Raw genomic sequence first — 15507 nt, 5'->3', positions numbered from 1 at the left:
TGAAGTTAAGGATTCGATATAGCGGTTGGGTACCGGGCGCCGACCGGAGCTATTGTGGGCTCAGTGAACTTGAAGGCAGCGTTTGCCCTCCTGGTTCACTAGGCCCAGAGCCTACTTGAGGGCCATCGACGACCGCTGATTATATAATCGTTATGGTACCGATAAGGATTAGTCTGTGTGTGGACAGCGCGTTACTTGTAAGCCAAACAGGTATCATATTATTATTTCCTTTGTTCCATGTCGACCCCAATTGATTATATATAAGTTCCAGATATCAGGTCCTGATACCGGTATGGGCTTCACAATGCCCAAATTTCAGCCGGATCAGATGTGTCTCGCATTGTGGGTCAGGGTGTGAATAAGTACTGGTACAGTATGATACATACCAGTACTCGTACAATACAATTTTCCAGGCTTGGCACAAACATATCCAGACACCCCAAGCCTCTCTTGCTTACGGAATGGCCAATTCACAATTAATTGCAGCTAAAGAGACATGAACCATATCCCCAGGTTACCAGCTACCCATCGCTACATTTTGGCAATAATTAGTATATTGGGGTTCCTGGACTTGGTTGGAGGGCCAAATTTCGCCGGTTTTGGTGTTTTAGGGGTGATATCATGCTTTACCCAACAGACGATGACTTGTGCCCAACTATTATCAAACAAAACGCAAATATTCAGAAGGCCTCGACCTCATCAGGAAACGATGCATCCACATATAATTACCGCTAGGGTGAACCGGAAAACAGGGGCATTTAAGCCACATGTACCGATGCTTATTCTACCCGTATCTACGGAAGGCACCGGTGATTCACCCTGACCATCTCCTTGTTTCCTGTTCTCGTTATCATTCACTGTGCAAATTGTCCCCTGTCGCATTCGGTCTAGCAGGTTAGGGGATTATTTCGTTGGTCTTGTCAAGATATGAGTGAGAATCGGTGAGGGGATGCCGATTGACGAGCATGGGCGGGTGGCACTCCGCTCTTCAGGTACACATAGTCCCTACCTCCCATTACTGGAGTCTCTTCTCAGGCTTGAAAAGATGATATGGCACGCGCTCATTAGGAATTTGCCTGACTCGATCTTGGCTAGAATATATACTTTTTTATCATTCACAGTAGTTTTATATATCGGTAGGGCATGGATAGCTTACTGTATCTCTCACTTGTGACTCTTGTTTAGTAGATGCTGTTGGACCCCCCGCGCTATGTCTGGCCTGGCCAACCTTTCGAAAAAAAAAAAAAACCCCCGTACCCCCCACTCCTAGTTTCCTTTAGGAGAGATATTCCATCATGTTTCGACTAACATCCGGTAACGGGCTCTCACAGGCAGAAGTGTCCCCGATATCCATTCCTGCAAATGCTCTGGCATGGTTGCTGCCCGGATGATCAAGCAGCATCCTCAATAATACCTCGCGTCCCATGGCGGTAGCGCGGTACAAAGGCGTCGCACCAGCGCCGTCCAGAACATTAACATCAACCCTCGAGTCCGAAAGTAGGGTGTGCACGATGTTCGGGTCCCCGGAAATGACAGCAAGGTGCAGCGGCGTGCAGCCGCCCGTCAACTCCCGAAGGTTCAGGGACGGGAGCCGCCTCTCGTCTTGTGCAAGAAGCAACCGAAGTATCTCGCCCGTACCCGGCACGGCAGCGGCAGCATGCAGCACCGTTTTCCCCTCGGAGTCTACACTGTCCAACTTTACATCCGGACGCTCGAGCAGCGCTTCAACACCACTACCGAACCCTTTGATGACAGCATGATACAACGGCGTACCCCCGTGCTCTGTCGGAATGTTAATATCTATGTCCTGCCTGTCGAGCAATGCCCTCGTAACGCCGATGTTGTAACAATGAATAGCGAGATGTAACACCGTTCCCTTTTCTTGGCAATACCGTCGATTGACATCTACTCGTGGATCTTCCAGCAAAGCTCGGGCTGCTTCACCCTTACACCAAAGAATGGCCTTATATAGTAGTGTAGAGGAGCGGCGGTCCTGGAGATTGACGTCAACATCCTTCCTATTCACAAATAGCCGCACCATATCCCCCCTCCCAAGATGTATGGCTCGGAAGAGCGGCGTCCAGCCAACGAGGAGTTCCTTGGTGTCAGCATCAACACCGCACTGCAGTAGCAGCCTGACCGCGTCGGTGCTTTCCAAAGTAACGATCACATCATTCAGGAGAGCGCGATTTCTGCCGGTGCTGCCAAATATATCTCTCACCTCCATGGGTTTTCCCACGACTCTCGCAACCCCCCGCGAGACTAGCCTTTGCACTGTTTTCACATCCTGAGATGTGAGGGCGGAGTAGAGTGCCTTTGGGGCCCATTTGCTGGAACCGTTGTCGGTGGTTTCTCTTGGAGGTTGGCACAGGGATGCTATGAGCACGTCTGAAAGGGCGCTGTGCAGGCGAGGTTCGTTCGTATAAGAGCGGAGTGGTGTCGCGGGTGAAGGTAAGATGAGATTTAGAGGAGGAGCTCATTGGTGAGGGGCATTTCACGTCGCGGTTTGTCGTAGAGTGGGTACGGGGTGGGGTTTTCGTTTTATCTGGGTTGTTGTGATGTGATGATGATGTCTCTTAAAATAGAATCCGGGTTGCCGGCTCGGGTTGGAGGGGATACGGTAACTGGCAGTCCGACGGTTGCTATTTTCACTATTATAGTACTATAAATTTATCTCATACGGTTCAAGTGCGCCACTGGGTACGATAATCTTTGAGGTTGAGGGGACACTTCCGACTCTTTCGCAGCCGGGAAATTGGTCTGGAAAAAACACCATCTGTCGAAAGAAAAGAAAAACTGCATCCTCAGTTTTCCAAAGTTGCGACAGCCCATAGTGAAAACAGTAGTACTGAACTCGAGCAATGGTGCGTACGACCCCCCTCCCGATGAAACCATTGCGCTATTGGTACCGATAATCCGTGAATCATCAATTTTGTTGGCTCTTAAAATATGGTGATATCATGATTGGGTCCAATCATTTTCCGCATCGTTTTAGAGCACTGGTTTGTACCCGAGCACATCATGAGTTCATTCACTTATTATATTTATTTATTTGCTATTAGGCGTTGGATTTTGACATCCCATCAAATCTCCAACGCCATAGTAGCAACAGCTCCCCCCCCAGCTAAAGGGAGTGCTGGATGGGTGTCCCCCTAACCCTCAAAAACGGATTCACCCCTCAGTCCCTTTCGTCGGCCCAGCAACCGCCACGTCGGCATAAACATCAAACCTTCTCTGTCCACCAATCGGGATCCCCTTCCTAACCTCAGAGATCCTCTCCGGCTTCAACTCCCACTCCACAATCCCCTCCTTCTCTTCCGTAGCCACAACCACCTCTGCATTGGGGTCCACAACCATGCTATGTCCCCAGGCGGTATACCCCTCCCCGTCTTTCCGCCTCGCGGGCGAGCAGACGCCCACATAAACCTGATTATCCATAGCTCTTACACGGGCCAGTAATTCCCAGTGCATGGGACCAGTGGTCATGTTGAACGCTCCAGGGTAGAGCATCAGGAACGCGCCCTTCCTCGCTGCGATCATGGCGAGTTCAGGGAAGCGAATGTCGTAACAGATTCCCAATCCTATAAACCCGTACTCGGTAAGTATCAATGTGGGCGTTGAGCCCGGGCTTAGTACATCCGATTCTATAAACTTGATTTTCCCAGGGATATCGATGTCGAAAAGGTGGATCTTCCGGTGTATTGCAAGGAGCACGCCGGTCGGGGAGAATGTCAACGAGGTGTTATAGAGTTCCGAGGTTTCGGGGTCCAGCTCCGGGATTGAGCCCCCGATTAGGTAAATCTTGTGCGTGGAGGCGAGTGTTGAGAGGGTTGTGTAGGAGGGGGTTTCGGAAGTGGGGAAGGTCCGCGCCGGGGTTGGGATCGGTTCGGCGTAGTTTGGGAAGTGCTCCGTGCCATAGGGGGAGTTGAAGCATTCCTATTTTTGTTTTTAACTTTTCGTTAGTCGCGGGAGATTTCGAAGGGATTGACTCGAAGTGGGAAGGTACCGGGAGGACAACGATGTTTGCTCCATTCTTTGCGGCTTCGGCCACTTTCTCGGATGCCCGCTTTAGATTCGCGTCCTTGTCGTTTCCTGTTCCGCATAACATCAGCCCAAATACTGTCCTCGCCCACGGGAAAAAGGGAAGGAATACCAGTAGCAAGCTGGATCAAGGCAAGTTTGACCGGGCGTTTAAGAGGTGATGTCATTGGTTTGGTAGAGGCTGCTGCGGGGAATGGAGAGATGGAGGCAAGAGAGGAGATGACTCGCCGGAACATGGATGGTGGGGGAGGGGTAATTCTGTGAGATGAGCCCCCAGGTTAGTTGTGTGTTGTCGGCGGCAGTCAGTAGCCAGAGGAATGTGGGTCCTGGGGTGGGATATGCTGAATTGTACTGTGGCGCGGTAGCAAGCCTACGAGTACGAGTACGGGAAACAGGTGCAACAGTTGTGGCCGTGTTAGGGATATTCCCCTTGACTCGTGGCGATTGTAACCACACCCCGAGTGTTGAGCGCATGTCAAGAGTAAACTACAGTACAGTATCATGCCGGTACGGTAGATGCAGCAGTCTGGGCTGAATTTCCCGCACCGTAGACTATAGAACAGAGAATTACACAAGTGCCCGAGAGGAGAGGAGAGGATATCAACTCGTGCTTCACCGTGCAATAATTAAACTTGGACATCTACCGCACATTATTAGAAACACGATATTGTTTCTATGGCAGTGTGAGGAGCTTTGTCTCTCTTTGAATAAAACCTCCTTGCACCTAAAAACCCAATCTATCATACTCGAGCACAGTAGACTACCGGCATGATACTATTACGAGGTATCATGCCCACCCGCAAAACCCAGCTCCTATTACTTGCGCGCAAAACCAAGTTATGGCATTGTATTTCGCAGTTGGTGTGCACCATAACTTAAATTTGCGCCGCAAGTCTGATATCAAGCCGCAACCAAGTACAGTACAGTACCTGGCACTGCATGCCCCCTTGCCATTCTCTGCTCCCTGAGAAAATACGATCATGAAGAGGATCAAATAATATGTACATTACATTGCAGCAGCATGCCCCAACTCACAATCCGATTTCAAAAGATACCGTGCGGAGGGTTCCCCATTTTCTGAGAGTTATGGTATGGTAGGAATCATGGTTCCCCCGATTTTTAGCCGCATTACAGTACCAGTACAGTACAACCCCCCCCCCCCCGCACGCCCACTCATGCGCTACACTGCAATCCCCCGCAGACCACCTCCGGGTAGAAAAGAGAAAAAAGGAAATAATGATACAACACCCCACTCCGAACTTGCGCATGTGAGAATAGTCTACAACTCCCTCCTGTGCTGTAGCAGTGTTGGTGGAAACTCACACCCACACCGCATTATCCGTAGTACAGTACTGCACATGTTCGTCTCGGGGATTATAGGCCCTTGGCCGAACCGATATATGCGATACCAGACTGGGCAAAGCGGTGATCCTGGAGCGCCGAAATTCAACCACCAGCCCTAACTTACTCCACTTGAGTGATCGGAGCCGGGATCTGTCAGATATCATCTGGGGGAATTCGGAAGTGCCGCTTGTGTGGGGTTTCCGAGGTCTTGTCTTGTCTGAAGCGCTTGCCATAACCTCAGCGCAAACTCTCGAGAAAGCTCGATAAAATCCCAACACCCCACCCCACCCCACCCTCTTTGCAGGCATGAAATACGCATCCCAATAGGAAAAATATCTAGTCATAGTTTATCACTCGAAATACTTTGCACGCTCAGGTAGGTATCATAGTATCCTAAAACACCAATCAAATCAATAGCCCCCCTCCCCCCCCCAAAGGAAAGCTCATTCAGCAACTTTGGCAAATCGGCTGTGCAGTACCGGTTACTCGAGCACAACTTCCAATCGAGTCCCTTGCCAAGCGCGCACGGCAACAAAAATGCTGAAATATGCCCTTCCTAGCTACAGCTTTTGTGTGACCGGAGACTTCCATTCCCTTCTATTTCCCGTCGGACATTACAGGGACAGGGAAACGGCGAGTTGAGTATTTCAAAAAAAAAGCGATCTCGGTTGGATGTTTCCCCCTGGGGAGGGTACGGTAGTTACGATACATGAGCATGTCTTGTGTTCCGAAAAGGAAAAAAAACAGCGCTCCTAGCGATCATGCAGTGTCACTCGGAGTCCGAGTGGTTTGCTAGTTTGCACCGCTTATTATTCTCTCAAACGTTTCACTTTGATGGGTTCACCGGGGTGTCGTATACTTATTCAGGTAAAAAGTGCTTCGAGGACGGCCTGTGTGTATTGTGTGCGCGGTGGTTGCCCCGTCTCAGTGACTTGACAAAAGAAAGCTTTTTTCTTTCTTTCTCTCCGAAGGGGGTTATTGTGGTGCCACGTTCGTTCGTTCGGCGGAATTGTTCATGTTTCGCGGATGAATGGATGTTCCGTTAGTCCCTGATGATTCTTTAGATACCTAGTAGCGTACCCAGGGTGTTCTCCTGCATTCTTACTTGAAAACTTGGGATGTTTTCTGTTTTCTCTCTATGTTGATGTGCTGGGGATCTTTCACTCTGTCATCTGATGGAATTATTGTTGGAGTGTTGGAGTGGTTGAGTTGAAAAACTTTGAGGGGGGGAATTGCGGAATGTTTCCCAGGCAAAACTCTCGGGCTGCCCATGTGCATAGCCATACATTGCTCCCATACTGAACAAGTGGAATGGTTGAACAATAATTTATTCAGATATTTATTTAGACAATTATTTATTCTTCCCCCAAAATTATAAGGATATATCAAAATCAAATGGCGTACAGTACATGACTATGTTGAATGGTTCCACTCCCAATCACCACTAATCACTCACCACCCACTCTTCTCAACTGTATTCGTAGCAAGTCCTACTTTCCCCTCCCAATGGCCAAACTCGGCCACGACCCACTCGCAAAACACCTCCCACCTTTCCCACCACTCCTCCATCCTCTGCACCCTTGGCCCCTCCATAACACCCACATCCCCGCCCTCGAAGGCGGCAAACTTCACCCCCGTCAACGCCAAATCTCCTAATCCTTCCAGACCAACGTTATCAAACGCCTGCAGCACCTGCCAGTAGTCGTGCGTCATGCTTGCCGTGGTCTTCTGCCCGAGGATTCCCGGGTCATCATTGTTAAGTGACACGGGGACGCCATGCGCTAGCATTGCCGGTAGCGAGTGTGACAGGATAGACGACGTCAAGCGGAGCATCTCGTTTGATATGGGGCAGACTTCAACGCATATGTTATTCTGCTTAACCAGGGAGATCAGGTGTGGATGCTTGTGCAGCGAAAAGGCGTGGCCGATGCGTTTGGTGCCGAGCAGTATCACGTCGAAGAGGTTCCCGTCCGAGCCATTCCCATCGCCGAGCGTTTCTCCTGCATGGAAAAAGAATGGGATGTCGAGGCGCTGTTGCTTGCAGTACTCTTTGAACCACAATATCTCTGGGAGCATTTCTAGGTGTGTTCGTCCGAGGTCCTCTTGTCCCACCAAGTCAAAGCCTGCAATCACACCGGGGTATAACTTTTTGGTTTCTACGCATTCTTTCATACCGGCTATTATCGTTTCTTGGTCGAACCGGCGGATGCTAGTCCAGATCATGCGCGCACCCCAGAAGCCGGTGCCTTCCGGGGAGGCCTTGTAGGCTTCTACTACTTCCGAGAAGACTTTTGCGACGTCTGAGCGGGGGAGTGTGGCGCCGGTTTTGGCGGCCTTGAAGGTCATCAGGAAGGCTGCGCGGAGCTCGACCCATAGAACACCGTCTTGGTGGAGGTGGTCGAGGATATGGCGGACCTGTAAAAGTCAGTGTGGCCCAACCAAGCAGTCCGGTGACTAGAGGGGGCGGTACGAATTGTCGGTAAATAGGCTCATAGAAGATAATCCCTTGAATAACCAGGAAAATGCTCTGAAATTTCGCCCAAATCATGTTTATCCCCTCGTGATGCTTCAGACTCTCCTCCGCGGTGATGGTAGTGCGGCGAATAATCCACTTCAGGAAGCCCTCCCGGGAGGTCTGTTTCCCCAAAGGCTCGTTCAGGAGTAAATTCGCCGGGAAAGAATCTGCAACCTCAGTCGCCGGGATTAGACTCCCAGGTTCGTACTGCGACGAGTAGAGCCCGCCAGCCACCCTCGGTGTGGTAGGAGAATACGTAAACCGAATATTCGCCTTCTCCAACGCCTTCGGCGTAGTGAGAGGAATATCCGAATATATATGAATCCCAGGCGTACTCAACGCAACCCCAAACAGCCAATCCACTAACCCCCATCAGCGATCCAATATCCCACAACAGCGGAGGAGGGAAGGTAGAAGCCATACTATCAACCATAGCCTCCAAGTGAGCATGTAACAGACACCCCTTCGGCATCTTCTTCACAATCTTCCACAACTCGGTCGTTTCCATGCGATCCCTAGCAAGAGTGAACATCATACCGGGGTATATGTCCCCTTCTTCCTCCACGGTTTCCTTCGTCCATACTGTCTCTGCTTCGTGCTGCCTGATGCGGGAGACTATTGCCGCGGCACGTTTCGCCGTTGTCGAGAGGGATTTTCGGAATTTATGGTCTGGAAGATGCATGCATTAGGTCACTGGTATGAGAAGCTGGTTGGGGGAAGGCTCACCATGCCGGAACTCCTTCTCTTTAGTGACCAGCGCCTCCCGCTTCTCCAAATGCTCAGATATCTGCTTGTCCATGTCGATATCTATCGAGTTTGCCATAACGTGGGGTGAGGCAGCGGTACCGTAGTGATGTTTGTTCAAAGTGCGGCTGAACTTTGTGCCGGTAACGAAGGAGAAAAGGAAAGATAGCTTAGCTGAAGTGAATTCCTTCCCAAGCTCGCTTTTTATTCTACTTCTACTTGGTGATTAAAAATCCCTTCCTGGCCCATCCAAGTCGACCAGACCCGTCGACTCACTCTGCTTAGCACCAGCTTTCCCTGGCATTAATTAACTCGCAACTAATCATCAATCTACCGTGGACGGACATTTTACTACAGGTAAATTATTTACCTATCATACTTCACGATCCTTCCCCGATTGAACCCAGTCCAATACGAACCATGCGGACCTGAAAACCCCCGACGGCCAATCCCGTATCCCTCATTCATCCATCGCCAACAATGAAAAGTATTATAACCACCACTGTTGCTTCAACCACTGCATAAACCCGTCAGTAACGGTACTTTTTCAGTAGCTCTTTTCATGGTGTTTTATTTATCCCCCGCTTCACGATAAGCAGCTACCCGACCCCAACCCATTCCATCCCATCCACCGTAGCAGGAGCAAACCAGTTTAGACATCAGTTAATATGACGGGGAGGGCAAAATCAGAAGAGAGCGCGGGGTAGACATCTAAGGATATAGTGGTAGTACTGAAATTTTGGTGAAAAAAATAATAAGCAAAGAACTGAGGGTTCCAATTCGGAGTGTGCCGATTTGGTTATAATACAGTGTATCATGCGTGCCGGATGAAACAGGCAGACAAACAGGTCGAGATATCGTACCGGTACTCGAGTACTCATGGGACGGAAGGAAGGTATGGTCACCTGCTCTTGGCGAGCCAGGGTTGTGTCGGTACCAGTACGGAGTTCTTCAGAGCACACAATTGGAGGCATACTATTAGTGGTTTGAGTAATCTCTCGCTATGTCCATAGCAGAGGAAGGAGGGAGATAGAGGGAGAGAGGGCTTCTATATCTCATCATCCGAGAGTGTGACAAGTATTATACCAGGGTATCACACCATAGTTCCGCGCTGATGCACTGCCACTCGAGTGATTACTCGTGACGACTACCGATCATGCTATCTATCAGAAGTCGTGAACCGGCGTATCGATAGTGCTGCGAAGGGCGGATGCCAGAACCCAGGATTGAAAGATGGCTGTAGTAACCGGTAACTGGTCGGTCGGCAAGGAAAGCTGGGGGGAGGGGGGTATACGCGAGCTACTTGCAGTGTTGTTATACACCACGGGCTAAGAGGGGCGGCCTCCTTCCCTTCCAGTCCGCATTGCGCTCAGAATCGCAGTAGAACCTCAAATTCGCTGACGGTTGCGCCCTGCGTCTGAAACTGCGCCCTTCAACAATAAAAATTGGAAAAAATGAACACTTGTATAACAAAATATTACTCTGTGAAACTTTATTCTCTTTTTGGTCGGGAGTAAGAATTGGATTGGATGGGAAACACGGGCTTTGGTAAGCTCAGGAATGCCAGCACGCAAGTTAGCCAGTGCTTCTCGGCTAATATGGGTTTTAGGTGAGTACTGTACAGTACTAATGCCGCTCACAAGTGTATAATTACAAGTGAAACGCCAGGGCTATTATTTGATCACAACATGAGCGAAAGGAAGTTATGGGACAGGAAGCAGGCACAATGATATAAACTTGGGATATAATATGATAGTTACCAGGTCAAGCCAAACTTAAGGTATTTGAGTTACTCGAGTAATTACTATGGTGAAAAATACAGTATCATAGTCAAAAAAAAAAAAAAAGCCACCGTGCCAGTTCAGAGGAAATTCTCGCCACCCAAGACACCGCATAGGTTACCTCAAAGATTTGTACTTGTAAAAAAATCTCCCCTACCGTTTTTTTTTTTTTTTCAAAGTTATAGGTAATGCCGAAAGTACTTGTACTCTTTGCTGTATCATATCATACCGAGAACCTACTGTATGAGTCGCAGTTCCTCAAGCACAAACCGTGGCATGTGTCAATTCTTAGACGTGTCCGTAGATATAATACGCATTTTAGATACGGTGAGGTATAATAAACCCTTTCATCTTTGCTCCTTCGTCATACTATTGCTCCATATTCAGAAAGGAGTAGTAGCGATCCTTGCACAGGACAGTTAATTACAGCACACAGTCAGTACAGTACTCGTACAGTACAGTACCAAAAACACATACTCCATACCCGCGAACTGACGATTCCACTATGCTCTCCCCGCCCTGCCTAATTATCATAATACCTACACAATCAATCAGAAATTACCAAGCGCAAATTCCAGATACGTACCGGTATTCCTCCCATCACATCTTTTCAAAGCAACCCAATTCAGCTCCCAAAACGTCTCACCGATCTCACGCACACAAACCAGGAACAAGGCCTTGAGCACCCCCCCCCCACCCCCGGAGAGAAATCAGATAACAGTAAGTATCATAGTCGATCCATCAATACGCACCTTCCGAGAGCAGGACCATCCGGGGTAAATACCGTAACCGTAACCGTAGCGAGGAGTAAGGAAGGTGAAGTGATGTGAAGCCTGTCTTGCAAGTATGAAAAGTTCGGACGTTGTCCCGGAGGTACTGTACAATAAGTACGATAAATTCGCATGCGATATATTATGATACCACGTGTGAGAAAGTGCGCTGGTGAGTTGAGGTGAACTCGGTTCAAATGTCGTGCCGTGACGAACGCGCCTTTCTCGTACTTGTATGTACAGTACCACTGCGGGAGAGATGGGGGGAATTTACGATATCGAGCTAATCAATGCCCGGATCTAACTTTGTCGATTACCGTAGTTTTCTACGAGTACGGTAAGTAAGCCATGAGAAGCAAGCAAGCAAGAACTTGGAACTCCCATATAATAACCTCCGGGTCTTCCTTTCCATCATATCTTCAGTTCCCCCCCCGCGCCCACATGCACGCACCCTTCCAGGGCCTTCCTGCAGAGTGGTACCGTACAATACTTGTGCAGTGCAACAAAGTCCAGTTTACAAACCCCATGCAACAACCTCCTCAGCAGCAAAAAAAAAACACATCCCGCTAGCGCAAGGCCTCTACCGATACCGTACCCTCCGAATCCTTATCCAAATCTCACTCACTCACGCTATCATACACACGAGCATTGTACGAGTAGTCTACGGTACAGTACTGCGCTGTACTCCGTCGTACAAGTTTGTCGATCAACCGGTTCCGCTACTTGTACTTGTATCGTAATTGCTGACAAGCGCGGGTACCGTATACCCATTACCGTAAAACCGCCGTGTGAATGCAGGACAGGATAGATAGTGTAACGTGGAGTAATGGTACAGGTACGGTGGGGGATGTGTGTGATTGGAGATGGGAGAAATCTTTAGGCCGCCCGCGAGAACCGGGTTTTTTGGCTTTTGTTCTCGCGTGTGGTTATGGACTGTATGGTGGGTCGCCGGACAATAAGGTACAGGTATCATACTTGAGTATGGTATATTTAGTATGGCTAGAAGTGTGAACGGAATAGGTAGATTGATTGATAGAAAACAGCAATGGATGAGCCTAGGCTCATGACACGGTATGACGGGTGCGGTAAGCTAGGATCTGGGTCTAGCTTTTATCAGCTCGGAACACTCCCACTTAGACTATCATACTATCATAGTACTCGTATAGTACAAGTACCGATGCCATCTCTCTTGCCCAATCCAGCCAATCCCGTTGCCACCGCTGCTATAACTCCGCAGCTCTGGCATGGACTATGACCAGTCAAGACCTCACCCAGATCCAAGCGGGGAAGGTGCTCCCCCCCCCTCCCCTCATCCATTAATCCAATACCAGTACCCTATTTATTGATTCACTCACTTACCCACACATGGAGAGAGAGGCCCGCTCAGCTACGATAGCAGAGCGGGCAGCCGCGCTAACCTTTCTCAAAAAGGAAGGAATGTACTACTATCCTGATAGATAGAAAAGAGGATTAAAGCAAAGATCCTAGGATGTGCGCGACTTTGGAATTGCGGAGTGGAATAGATATATCCTCCCCCACCCACCCCCCTCCCCTTTTTTTCTACTCTTCTCCCATTGTGACCGTCCGTCATTCCGGCCCCCCCTCACCTCCGTCGTAACTATCGTATCGATCGAGTATAACAATTCAACACCCGGGGAAGGGCGCTCAGCATGACCTCACCCACAATTTACGCCCCGGCCACCACCACCACCACTACCACCACTCCCGTTTCTGCTGCCCCCACCACAGCGGTAGTAGACGACCACAACCCGGCATCACCCCCAAAAGAGCACCTCCTAGATCCCGCCCTAGACATTCAAAACCAGCACCACCACTCGCACCTCCACCATTCCGCTGCTGCATACGCCGCACACAACCCGGCCTTCGAGCCCTCGTATGTTATCGACTGTCACGCCCCCCCGCGATTCTCGCACGAGCACTCGCACGATGTGGAGAACCATGCTGCTGCATTGGCAGGAGAGCCGGGGAAGGGAGATGACGCGGTCGAGGGTGGGAGCGTGAGGAGTACTGGCGAGGGGAGTGGGAGGAGACCGGGGAAGGCAGGGGTGTATTATAGGAAGTATAAGCCTTTTGTGCACTTGTTTATTTTTGCACTGTTCACGGGGTACGTTAACCTCCCCCTCCCCCTCCGGGCATCACAGCAATTCCAGCATTAACGGTCCGGACGAATGGGATGGGACAGATGGTGGATAGCGTCCCTCGTCCTCCACCGCCACGACAAGAACTGGATCATCCCCTTCCTCCTCTGGCTCAGCATAACTCTGCGCATCATAACCTTCTGGTTACCTGCACACCACGTCCTGCGCCCCGCCAAATTCCTGTGGTCCAAGACCGCAATTCCGCTCGTCGCCGCGATCCCCCCGAGGTTCCGCATAGCGGCCGGAGCAACGCTAGTAATCTCGGTATTCCTGCTGGGCTCCTTCATCAGCGAGGAATCGCTCAACAACACCCGCGACAACCGTGCGGTATCCTTATTTGGCCTACTAGTATTCATAGGCGCCCTCACAGCGACCAGCCGCAATCGGCGGAAAATCAAATGGCGCACGGTGCTCGTTGGAATGCTAATGCAATTCATAATCGCCCTCTTCGTGCTCCGCACGGGCGCGGGGTTCGACATCTTCACCTTCGTATCCGACCTCGCACGCTCGCTCCTCGGCTTCTCGCGCGACGGGACAGCGTTCCTCACGTCTCCCGATGTGGCGAAGCTACCGTACTTCTTCATCGGCGTCCTTCCAGCCATCATCTTCTTCGTCGCATTGGTGCAACTCCTCTACTACTGGGGCGTGCTGCAATGGTTTATCGGAAAGTTCGCCTCCTTCTTCTTCTGGAGCATGCAGGTCTCCGGCGCGGAAGCGGTCGTCGCCGCCGCAAGTCCGTTCGTCGGCCAGGGCGAGAGCGCGATGCTAATTCGCCCGTTCGTAGCGCACCTCACGCAGGCGGAAATACACCAGGTCATGACCAGCGGCTTCGCTACCATCGCCGGTAGTGTCCTAGTAGCGTACATTTCCATGGGTGTGAATCCCCAGGCACTGATATCCTCCTGCGTAATGAGTATCCCTGCCTCCCTCGCCGTGTCCAAGCTGCGCTACCCAGAGACGGAAGAAAGTCTCACGGCGGGGAAGGTAGTGATACCGGAAGACGAAAACTCCTCCGTCAACAGCCTCCACGCGTTCGCGGACGGCGCATGGCTGGGATTGAAGATAGCTGGCATGGTGATGACAATCCTGCTCTGTGTCCTCGCGCTTCTCGGCCTCGTCAACGGGCTGCTAACGTGGTGGGGCCGATACCTAAACATCAACGACCCACCACTAACGGTGGAACTAATCGTGGGTTACATCTGCTACCCAATATCCTTCCTCCTCGGCGTCTCGCGCGAGGGCGATGACATATATAAAGTTGCCCAACTGATTGGGACGAAACTGATCGGTACCCAACAACCCCCCCCCCCCGCGTGCGCGCGCTTCTACCCTAGCTAACGTGATCCCAAGCAAACGAATTCGTAGCCTACACCCGCCTCCAATCAGACCCGGACTTCCAAACCCTCTCCGACCGCTCCCGCCTCATCGCCGTGTACGCGCTCTGCGGCTTCGCTAATATCGGCTCGCTAGGCGGCGCCATTGGCGTGCTGTCCCAGATTGCCCCGTCCCGCAGCGGCGACGTCTCACGCCTCGCGATAAGCGCTTTGATCGCTGGCGCTATTTCGACCTTGACGAGTGCTAGTGTTGCGGGTTTGGTGGTTACTAACCAGAGGCAGTTTACCGCGACTCCTGCTGGGCCATAACTTCCCCCCCCTTATTTTTTTTTAACTTAGGGCCCTGTTTGACCAAAACAAAGATCTTTCAGGGGTGTAAGTTGAAAAGGTTCAATATCAAGATATTTCATTCGCAAGATGCCACAAAAGTCAGAAAAACGCTCTTTTTATAGTGTGCCAAACAGGGCCTTACTGTTATGCTATTGAATTTTTGACCCTTTATCCTCCGTTCGAAAATTTTATTTGTTCCCCCGGGAAACGGTTCTCTCCTGAATCATGGCACTGGATTTCTCCTTGGGTGGTTGCAGTGGTGAGGGTAATGAAGGTGGTGTGGATGATGGATAAATAGTTGAATGAATGGATGGAGAAAAACGTTGTACGTGGTTTGGGAAACTTAGATGTTAACGCCACCACCCCGATGCCCATGCTGCTCTGGCTCATTTATCTTCGCCCGAGTGAGTGCATATACCCACTACCGAGTGAGGGCCGATGACGGTCGGGCACAGATTTCCCATACTTGGTGCATTTAGTACTGCACGA

General features: G+C 50.5%; 3 protein-coding genes; 1 reads left to right on the top strand and 2 right to left on the bottom strand.

Annotated features, from left to right (window-relative positions):
- Positions 1-3026: 3026 nt before the first annotated feature.
- On the bottom strand, positions 3027-4515 carry GSTUM_00007160001 (uncharacterized protein; the record flags this gene model as incomplete). XM_002839226.2 has 4 exons in its annotated part: positions 3027-3936; positions 4007-4092; positions 4154-4299; positions 4394-4515. The coding sequence occupies 4 exons, from the start codon at positions 4513-4515 to the stop codon at positions 3172-3174; spliced, it is 1119 nt and encodes a 372-aa protein (XP_002839272.1). The 3' UTR covers positions 3027-3171.
- Positions 4516-6837: 2322 nt separating this feature from the next.
- GSTUM_00007159001 (uncharacterized protein) lies at positions 6838-8784 on the bottom strand (the record flags this gene model as incomplete). XM_002839225.2 has 4 exons in its annotated part: positions 8627-8784; positions 8324-8569; positions 7856-8262; positions 6838-7800 (listed from the first exon to the last, which is right to left on the bottom strand). Exons 1-4 carry the CDS (start codon positions 8697-8699, stop codon positions 6838-6840), a joined length of 1689 nt encoding a protein of 562 aa, XP_002839271.1. The 5' UTR covers positions 8700-8784.
- A 3752-nt stretch (positions 8785-12536) lies between these two features.
- On the top strand, positions 12537-14997 carry GSTUM_00007158001 (uncharacterized protein; the record flags this gene model as incomplete). XM_002839224.2 has 3 exons in its annotated part: positions 12537-13320; positions 13399-14642; positions 14705-14997. The coding sequence occupies exons 1-3, from the start codon at positions 12866-12868 to the stop codon at positions 14995-14997; spliced, it is 1992 nt and encodes a 663-aa protein (XP_002839270.1). The 5' UTR covers positions 12537-12865.
- Between the last annotated feature and the right edge of the window lie 510 nt (positions 14998-15507).

Source organism: Tuber melanosporum (genome assembly GCF_000151645.1).
Source record: "Tuber melanosporum whole genome shotgun sequence assembly, scaffold_32, strain Mel28".
NCBI classification, from domain to species: Eukaryota; Fungi; Ascomycota; class Pezizomycetes; order Pezizales; family Tuberaceae; genus Tuber; species Tuber melanosporum.
Note: the sequence above shows the minus strand (reverse complement) of the source record. Positions and strands in the feature narration are given on the sequence as shown.